The sequence below is a fragment of the Babylonia areolata genome, chromosome 6 (genome assembly GCF_041734735.1).
Source record: "Babylonia areolata isolate BAREFJ2019XMU chromosome 6, ASM4173473v1, whole genome shotgun sequence".
In the NCBI taxonomy this organism is placed as follows: Eukaryota; Metazoa; Mollusca; class Gastropoda; order Neogastropoda; family Buccinidae; genus Babylonia; species Babylonia areolata.
The window spans coordinates 23,119,179-23,129,684 of NC_134881.1; the positions used below are offsets into that span (position 1 = coordinate 23,119,179).

The following is a 10,506-nucleotide window of genomic DNA, read 5'->3' on the forward strand; positions in this document are numbered from 1 at the left end:
TTCTTTTTTTTTTCTTTTTTTTTTTTTTTTTTTTTTTTTTTTTTTTTTGCTGCCCCATCATTTGCTCTCTTTCAATAACATTACTTCCACGCTGCTTATCTGGAGTCCTGCATCGCATCCACAACAACAATCAATTTCTTCTTAATGGTTTCTTTCTCATTTTAGGCATGGTCAATCTATCTAGTTGTACCCTTGGTCAACACTAGACGAGTACTTCTCATAAATCATTGGGAGTACTTCTAATAAATCATTGCTACATTGAACCATTTAACAACTGATTAGAAAGGTTGAAGTGATCATTTCTTCAAGTGATGGTGCTGCTTCAAGAGAAAAGTTTAAACAAAATGGGCCAGAGAATGAAATTATGTTAGAGTGACTTGACTAAAGGTTTATGTACTTACTAAGAAAAATCACATTTCAATGCATTGCCAGAAGTTTAGAACCCTTGTAACTTAAAACAGCTATTTGATAAGACTGAACCAGGCAAATCAACACCGCCTGTAAAATATTAAGGATCTGAACATCTGTCGAAAGTTCTACAAGACCAAGAACTACAAGTTTAATGATGACCTATTCTACCAGTTCAATGAAGTGAGATACTTCACTGCTTAATGGTGGTTTGGTGAAGTAATTTTAGCTGTTTCAAAGCCATTGAATTGCAAGATCGGCCTACATGATCTGTTTACATTCATTTACAGCCATATCATGGAAAGACCTTACTTTTTAATCATTTTTATTCAAGTATATAACAGCCTAGGAAACCAGCTTGATTACTGCCCATATATTCCAGCAAGCATGTACATGTGTGCCCTTGACATCTACCTAAATGTTTTTGTCTAAATGGGAAATCTATGTCACTGTCTCAATGTCACCGTGTCTGTGATCCCGCCCCCCACACCTATTTTTTCCAATGGGAAATTTATGTCACGGTCTCAATATATGACCATGTCTATGAATCACCTTTTTTTTTCACCTTTTAATCTTCATGGGAAATTTTCCCCCTATATGTTTTGTTTTGTGAATGCCCTTGATTCACTTTTTTCGGTCTCAATGGGAAGTTTACAAGTATGTCACTATCTCAGTACGTCATCATGTCTATGATTCACCCCCCTCCCCTTTTTGGGGGGTGGGGGAGGGTCTTAATGGGAAATTTATTTCACTATCTCAATGTCACCGTGTCTGGTATAACTTGTCACATTTTTGGTCTCAATAGGAGAACTGTGTCACTGTCTAAATATGTCACCGTATCCGAGTCAACCTTTTTGGGGTCACAATGGAAGATTTATATGTCAATTTCTCAATATCACCGTGTCTGAGTCACCCCTGACACTTCTCTTTCACTGTCTCAATTATGTTACCGTGTCTATGTACATGTTTTATCAGATGTTCTCACTGGGAGATACGGATGTAGCCTCTGTCACTGCCAATGTATCTCGTCGTGTATGTGTCAGCATATCCATCTCTGTCGCCTTTCTGTTTTAAACACGGCTGTGTATGTCACTGTCTATATCACCCTTTTGTTTCAAATACAGCTCTATATGTGACCGTATATGTCACCTTACGGTTTTAATAAGGTTTCTATATATGTCGATAGTTTTCGGTGGTGTTTTTTTTTCCCAAATGGTTCTAGATGTCCTGAGTTTATGGCTCTTCTTAATTTCAGAAAGAGCTCTGTATGTCTATACCATGTCACCTTTTTCTTTTAAAAAGGGCCCCATATGTCACTACGTCACTTTTTTTGTTGAAAAAAAAAGAGCTCTATGATCACATCGCATTACGTTTTTAAGTACCTGCTAGTATTCAGTCAGTGTGCCATTAAAATGACTCGAATCTTCTAAACATTTATCAGAGGATCGATATGATGAAACCGTTGGATCTTATAAAGTTTATGAGGACCCATAAAAATACATGAAAACTTTTTTTTAAACTTTGATGTGGTGGGACCTGCCATAAAGACAGACAACTCTTAAAGCTGTTCTATTAGCTTTTATTGACCATCCCACCCCATCTCCTCCCTTATAACGTAACAGAAGCAAACGTGGGGAGTTTTACTTTTATAGCATTTATCGATTTTAACCTGGCCAAATGTACCCTTATGGGTCTTTCCTATATGGCCTTGAATGACCCCTATATCCTTTATTTACGAGGAGGGGATGGGGGGAAGCCAGCCAGAGGAGTTCAGTTCTGACCAGTTGAAGTTTACCAAAGATTTGACCCTGGGGTAAAAACTAATGGGGGTACAACTACAAATAGCCTGCTACACTGGAATGTTTTCTGGAAGGTAGCGTGGAGTACAGTCATCATGAGTTTCACATGTGGAGAGTTCATGTGCTAAAAGGAAGCCACAGAGGCAGAAGAACTATTAAACAAGCAGCATTTACAAAAGAGGTGCCACACACAAAACTGATGGATGAAGAAAATATATCTTAATTAATAACCTTTGTATATTACCTCAACATGATTGGGGAAACGAATGAGGCAAAGAGAAGATAAAAATCTGGTTCAACTACAAAAGTAAACATACTTCTTCCTGGTACATTTTCCCAGTAAATCTTCCCCTTGAAAGTGTGTACTTCCTCCTTCAGCAGAAACAATAATATTGAGTTTCACCTAAAAACCCAAGTGTAAGCTGTGGATATAAACACACAATGGTCAGTAAATGTACTTAACAGCCCACACTAGAGTATTTATCTCGACAAGAAGTCCTATTTCAAAGTGTGTGTGTGGTAATCAAATTATCTTGTAATTTTACTAAGGATCTACATAATCAGTATGTAAGTTGAGAGACCACCAATATTTGTATAATGTGCCCGCGATCGATTGACTTTAATAACATACCAGTATTCAGATGTTGAATTGAAACTTGCTGACAGTGACTAGTTCATAATGTGTGACCTTTAAAAATCTTTGAAAGATTTAAGTTCACAATAAAAACATGATTGTAATTAATGTTTCAAATGAGATGAAGAGGGAAAATGCTGTTCAAAACATGACTTGCCCATCAAGTTGATCGATAATACTGGATAGACATTCTTCAGTCTTTGGTGATCCTGGCGTTGAGCTCGAGTGATGAATCGTGACTGACACAGTAATGGGCATGGCTGGACAGGCCAACAGTGACGATGCCCTCTACACTGCACGCTGACATTGGTCTGTCTGAAACTTCTTTTTGCACCGTCCGCCTACATGGTATTCTTGGGACGTTCGGGTAGATGTCAAGGGCACACATGCACATGCTTGCTGGCATATATGGGCAGTAATCAAGCTGGTTTCCTAGGCTGTTATATACTTGAATAAAAATGAGTAAAAAGTAAGGTCTTTCCATGATATGGCTGTAAATGAATGTGAACAGATCATATAGGCCGATCTTGCAATTCAGTGGCTTAGAAACAGCTACAATTACTTCAAACCACCATTAAGCAGTGAAGTATCTCACTTTGTGTTCTTTGAACTGGTAGAATAGGTCATCATTATACTGGTAGTTCTTGGTCTTGTAGAACTTTCGACAGATGTTCAGATCCTTAATATTTTACAGGCTGTGTTGATCACTTTTTCTTTTCGGGGATAGGCACAAAATGAGTATCCATATCATCATCATATATCTACATACACACAGGCATAGGCATCTGCCTTTTACACACACACACACACGTTCGCATGTGATGCCACACATATACATGCACACTAACATAGCCTCTCTCTCTTTCCTCACTCTCTCTCCTCCCTTTTACCCCCAAGCCCCCTCACACACACGCGCGTGCATTGACTACATCACTGAAACTGAAACCATGGAAATTTCTGACCTACCTTTGTTTGATCACAGTGCTGCGTTCGATACAATTGATCATGACATCCTTCTCCGTCGACTTAACACACTTTCGCCATGGGAGGCTCTGTTCTTACACTTGTTTGATCCTATCTCACTGACAGAACTCAGACTGTATTCATTTCAGGCTTTACTGAAGTCCTTCCAATCTGTTGTACGTTGTACCACAAGGGTCTGTCATTGGGCTGATTCTTTTCCTTTTATACCTCTTGCAAATATCGAAGAATACAGTTCTACATAGTGAATTCGCTGATGACAGTCAGCTGTATAGTTCTACTGACTCCTGCTGAAGACATAATCATATTGTGGTCTTCAGAACCTAACTGATGAAAGATTCTGGATGACGACAGGATAAAAAAAGAATGATTGAAAAACAGGTTCTCAGAAATCTGAAAATTACCCAGATTCTGGCATGACTGGTCAAAATAATATTCATTTCTCCGATTCAGTGAGAAACTTATGCGTCATGTTTGACAACGAACTGTCAATGAAATAAGTGAGTAAATTCTGCCCAAGTGCAAAACGGCCTGGGACAACTTAGAATAAGTTCTGTTCGGCGTGTGTGTGTGTGTGCGTGCGTTTTTGTGTGTTTTGGTGGTGCTCCATCCTTTTTTCCTACGTTTTTTTCTTTTTTTCTCAATAAATCATTAAACACAGTCATCAAACGCACGCTCCGCAACTGGTAGCTTTCGTCCATTTTTACCTATTGTCTGGCACAACAATTGCCGCAGGGTGTCTTGCGGCATGCAGCCTATTAGGCCAGGGAATTTATATTAAAATTTGCGTTAGGTCAAAATGTCTGCAACAAAACCGTTCTTTTTACGATAAAATAGAATAAATCATACTGATCACACTGATAAAAAGTTGACCACTATAAGGGGGTAGGAACATAAGTAGATTTTTATTTTTAATGTCCAGAATCGAATATTTTTATTACTTCTGCCCGTGTGAGAGCGCCTTACAAAGAGTCGCAAGGCAAGCACAGGCGAAGGTTACGCAAGCGCGGTATAAAGGGTCGCCAGATGAAAGCGTTCAGCGCGGTGTGGTTCGTCCGTCAGGATCGACGAGGACCATCTAGTCATCCTGGGGGTGGGTGGGTTGGGTTCTGTGAGTGCGCAGATGACTGATCAGGCCAATCCGCGCCCGAAAGGTTCTGACGCAGTGTGGACAGGGGATGGTGGCGGCTGTCGGGGACTTGCTTACACTGCTTTTCCTGGCCTGTCTGCGTTGCTCTGCTGCAGCGATTCTGTTGGCTTCACAGGATTTGGCGCCTTTGTGGACAGCTGAACGCCACTTTGGTCTGTCCATTGCATTCAGCTCCCATGTGTCGTGGCTGATGTTGAAGGCCTTCAGAGAAGCTTTCAGTGTCTTTGAAGCGCTTCTTTTGGCCTCCATGGGAGCGCTTGCCATGCTGGAGTTCGCCGTACAGCAGTTTCTTGGGGAGCCGGTGGTATGGCATGCGAACTACATGGCGTGGTACATTCCAGTCTTGATTACTGTAACACACTTTTGGTGTCATATACTGTACCATGTCAAACTGATGCAAACTAGGCCTATTGGTTTGCTCTGCTTGGCCAAATTTCGCGCGGCTAACAGTGAAAAGACGGGCCCGCCCGCTCTCAGCCAATCAAACGCCTCTAAAAGCTATAAGCGCTGAATCATTCCTTTGGCCAAGGCTCTCCACGCCACATTCCAGTCTTGATTACTGTAACACACTTCTAGCCGATCTCCCCAATTTTTTATTGATAAAATTCAGAAAGTTCATATAATGCTGCAGCTCGCCTTGTCTCCAAAGCTTCTAAGAAGAAAACCCATATTAAACCTCTGCTGGCTAGAGAATCCACTGTCTTCCTTTTGCTCAGAGAATTGATAACTGAAATTTCTTGCATGCATTACAATTTCTTTTTTTCTTGTACGTCCCTTTACTAAGTACTCGTTTCATCTTGTTCAGCCTTGTGTTCCACCCTGTTCATTACGATTATCTGCTGATCCACGTATTCTTTGTATCACACTTCGTAAAAACCATACAAGGATAGCGTGCCTCAGTTTTCGTTCCAAAGTTTCATCACCAGGAATAACCTTCCGTGCTGAAACAAAATCTCAGTTCAAACCTGGCCTCAAAACAGACAAATCTGCTTTCATGGATGTCTAGGCGTTGGCGTGAGAGATGTGGCGGTGTGTGTGTGTGTTTGTGTCTATGTGTCTGTGTCTGTGTGGTTTGTCAATGACACACTGGATTTGCCTTGTCCGTAAGTCTTGATTATAGCGCCCTGTAGTGCTGATTTTTGTACCCGTGCCCCCCCCCCCCCCCCCCCCCCCCATGTTGATGTTGATCGTTAGCGCTCTGGGCCCCTGTGCTAAGGCTGTAGATCACATTATAAATGCTAATTACTGCTACTACTACTACTCCTTCTACTATCTTTGAATAAAAAAAAGACCCTATGACCACCCGTTCAAGACGGAGCAGAACGTCGAACTGTAGAAACTATGTAATCCAGAAAATGAAGATACGCGTTGAACCACTTCAGCTTTTGATATCCTCCATCGTTCTATACAAGCCCAACCAGCTTTGGGCAGTTACCTTTTACACTTAGGTATATATCGTAAGCAATAGTTTATATATAAGCTCAGCATGTTTACCAAAACAAAAGAACTTTTGTTATTTCACAGTGCACCGGTTTTATTCTTGTTCAGCAGTTAAAAAAAACAAAACAAACAAAATAGTTACTTTCGGGGGGGGGGGGTTATATTCTTGTTCAGGAGTTATTAAAAAAAATTTTTTTTTTAAAGTGACTTGGGGGGGGGGGGGGGAGGACACCAAAGTTCAGAGGAGCTGTTTACCAAAACAAAATAACTTTTGTCATGGCATTGGTAGCCGCCGTGAAAGCCAAAAGCAGTTTTCAACAGAAATTCCGTGACTTTCGGCATAATCACAGACAGCAATGTGCAGAAAAGTTGAAACAAAATAGAGGTATTGTTTCAAATGATAATAATAATTCAAAGTACCGACATCTTCACACTCCCTCTGTTTAGATGTTGAAGCTTTTCTGTGGTAGAGATCTTCCACACATCAAAATCATGTAGCAATTCACACTGTGCTTAAATGTTGAAGCTTTTCAAGGGTAGAGATCTTCCACACATCAAAATCATGAAGCAATTCACACACAACTAACCTTCTGATCCACTTGGAAGAAGCCAGTGGTTTGTCCAGTGCTTCAGTTAATGCAGCTTATAATTTATTTACTTCCACAGGATGAGAGGTGAGGTGTGGGGTGGAGGGAGGGTGTGAGCGGGAGAAGGAGGATGGGATGAGTATGGAGGGAGGGGTCAGTGGAAACAGGATATGGGCAGGGAGATATGAACTCCATCTTCCTGTTATTTGTCCGACAGAAAATGGAAGGCTTTCGTCTGATCCGTATCCCGGATTGAGATCTGGGCCACTCAACAGCCTGGTTTTCACATCATGGTGACGTTGTGAGACCTGCATGAAGCCGATGATGCTTTCCTATTGCTGCCCGACAGAGACTTTGAAGACAGGTTGGTGAGATCGGTACCGGCCGATCTGTTGACGTTGAACCTTCTCCTCCTGCGGCAGAACTTGTCGTTGAGGAGGCTGAGGACCCTGCGAGTGAAGACGAAGGACAGGCAGATGAAGAAACCTTGCAAGGCGTTCATGATGACGTAACAGTAGACCAGCACCTTGTTCCCTGGCACCAGAACCACAAGGAGACCCAGCACCCAGGTGAGGCCCATAACCACAGTCAGCTTGACGTAGATGGCCATCCGGCCCCCCTCCTCCTCTTCTTTCCCCAGAATCCGGGTCGTCGTCCGTTTGGCTCGGGAAATGTGACATGCGGAGAGGAGAAAGAGGACGATGTTGACAAGGAGAAGAAGGAAGAGCGGGAGGGCGAAGAAGAGGAGGAGCGCGTGCTTGTTGTTCAGCCAGCACATGACCTCTCCGTAGTGGGGACTGACCTTCGAGTCGGGCTTGAGGACCTGGAGGAGAGCGGCGGGCATGAGAAAGACGAGAGGCGTGAGCCAGCAGTAGGCGCTGTAAATGAGGAACCTCTTGGACGACTTGCCCAGGTCACCGGCCTTGACGAACGCCTTTGAGAATGTGTACCACACGTCCACCGCCGTGACGTTCATCCAGAGAAAGGAGGCCAGGAAGAAGTAGTGCATCAAGCCGGCAATCACCGCACAGGCCAGGAAAACCTCCTTGGCGCTGTATGCCACCAGGAGCAGGAGGTCGCCCAGGAAGAGAGAGCAAACGAGCGACAGCAGGTTCCTCCCCGGTGTGTTCCGCAGCTGCCGCAGGGAGAGGTACACGAACATCGTCACAGCCAGCGCCACCAGAGACACGCAAATTGCGCACGTGCTGACCACAGCTTCCGTCCAGGTGAAGGTGAAGATCACGCGCCTGACCTCGGTGGTGACGTTGCGGGTGTAATTCTGGGAGTAGTCGACACATAGGTACAGCTGACTGCCGTTCAGGACGTACAGTGAGCTGTTGTAAAACGTGTCCGTGCCCAGGAGCTCCAGGGTCCCGTTCTGGAAGAGTCGGTACTCTGTGTGGTTCAGCTGGATGAATTTGCAGGAAGTGTCGTTTCTTTTACCAGGTAGGTGAGCCTTGTCCTCGTCGGCACTCGGACTCTTTTTTCTGCACATGCTGTCTATGAAGTACCTGCCAGGTCCACAGACCACGGGACGACAGACCGACCTGAAGGGATCGAACACCTGACCCTGGTCACAGCTCACCGTCTCGTTCCGCTTCACTGTTTCGTACTTGATGACATGTCCCACAGTAGCAGAGCCCGTGTTGATGTCTAATAGAATAGAGAAGGAGTACGGAAACGATATCCGTTCTTCTGGTTCCGTAACCAATGGTCCGGTTAACAACGAATCACACGTGACACGGGAAATGTTGTTGTGGTTGCACAGGTAACAGTATTTGTTGCGGTAGGCCACGTCGGAGGACACAAACACCGTAGGTTGCGTGCTGTCGCTCTCGTCCTCACACCTTTCCACGATGTATCGGTCCTGCGGTGTGGTGCTAGGGAATGTGTCGTTGCATCGGTCCCTGACGTCGCGGAGACAGGGCCGCCAGCCATAGCCCACAGCTGGAGACTGGAACTGCATGTTGCACTGCTGCCGCTTCCTTAGCAGGTCAGGCAAGCTGGTGGTGTTCACGTCGTACGGCAGGGACTGGGAAAAGGAGCAGTTCACCTCCACCCCCCAGAACAGGTACGGCTCCCCGTGACACAAGGCACAGAACATGTTCCGGTAGAGAACCCTGCTCTCTTTCCCCGACACAGGCAAACGCGTCATCAAGTCGTCATCGGTGCTGTTGACACACAGTTGCGTCATTTTCGCGTCATCATGCTGTTCAGGACAGCGCGTCACTAGGGACACATCGTTGGCGGAGGTGATGTTCGAGTCAAAGAGGCAGTTGAACATGCTTCTGTCCAGACCGTACCGACTGTAGACCTCGTAATTCGGCACCCAACGACTGCCAGTGTCGCTGTCGTCTCTGAGAAAGCTCAGGGAAGGCCATGGTTCGCTTCTTGATACTCCTCCTCCGTTTGTCTGAAGCACTGAACTCTCCTTTCGTGAGTCTGAGTTCCTGTTATCTACAACAGAAGCTTTTCCACCATCGTGGTGACCCCCCTGTGAGCGGCCCTGGACCTCTCGTGTGGACGAGTTATATCCAGAGAGCGAGGCGAACATCTCGTGGGCATCAGGGCAGCAGTCACGAAGCAGAAGACAGAGCTCATCACAGGCACAGTTCTTGCCATTGTCGTAACTGCCCGACACTGTTCGATTGTCATAATTCCGACAGCTCCACTGCTTCTGGCAATCTGGCATGTCAGACAAGCCTGGAATGGTTTCATCCATGTCCTCGCCTGCAGGGACACTGTGATTCGTCACCAACTCGGGAATAAGCAGCGCCATAGCCAAGAACAGAGACAGAGTCGATGTGCGAGCCATTGTGCGCTGAGGGCAACACTGCGGGGCCTTGGACGTACTCTGGCTCTTTCTTCATGCTCCGTCCTCTATTCGTGAATCACACCCGGCTCAGTTTCCTGTCAGCTTGATGTGTATCACGTACACACCAGCCTGTGTTAGAAGAGCGCCCATTGTGTCACTGACGCACCAGGAAGCTGAGTGAAGAGTGTCACTGACGAAGACTTTCACAGGATGGCTCGAGATGGCTCGTTCAAGTTCGTACTTACTGCGCCCGTTCAGTTCACACGACCTTCATCCATGTGTGTTCATTCCTCTCTGTTATGTCGCACAAGTCTCCCGTTTGTATTGTATTATATTGTAATGTATTGTATTGCATATTACTTTTGTCACGTCGCACTAGTCACCCGTTTTGTATTGTGCAGTATTGTATTGCATTGTATTGCCGTGCATTGTAGTGCATTACTCTTTGTCACAACTGGGCAGATTTCTCAGTACGGGCACACTGCATGACCTCGGCACAAAGTACTTGGGTTTGCGAGGTTCTTCTGGGCGGTGTTTCAACATCGGCACTGAGCTTACATCTGGCTTGAGAGTAAAATAGTTCAGATCGACAATGAAGAAGTAATTAACACATGTCTCTTCATTCTGTGAAGTTTTGCAGTTGAAAATGCTGCGGTGTTGTAAACTGAAAATTATCTCAGTCCACGATTCGT

General features: G+C 44.8%; 1 protein-coding gene across 1 annotated transcript; it reads right to left on the reverse strand.

Annotated features, from left to right (window-relative positions):
* Positions 1-6,554: 6,554 nt before the first annotated feature.
* Positions 6,555-9,897, reverse strand: LOC143283327 (uncharacterized). Its single transcript, XM_076589524.1, has one exon. The coding sequence runs from the start codon at positions 9,812-9,814 to the stop codon at positions 7,283-7,285; it is 2,532 nt and encodes an 843-aa protein (XP_076445639.1). The 5' UTR covers positions 9,815-9,897; the 3' UTR covers positions 6,555-7,282.
* Between the last annotated feature and the right edge of the window lie 609 nt (positions 9,898-10,506).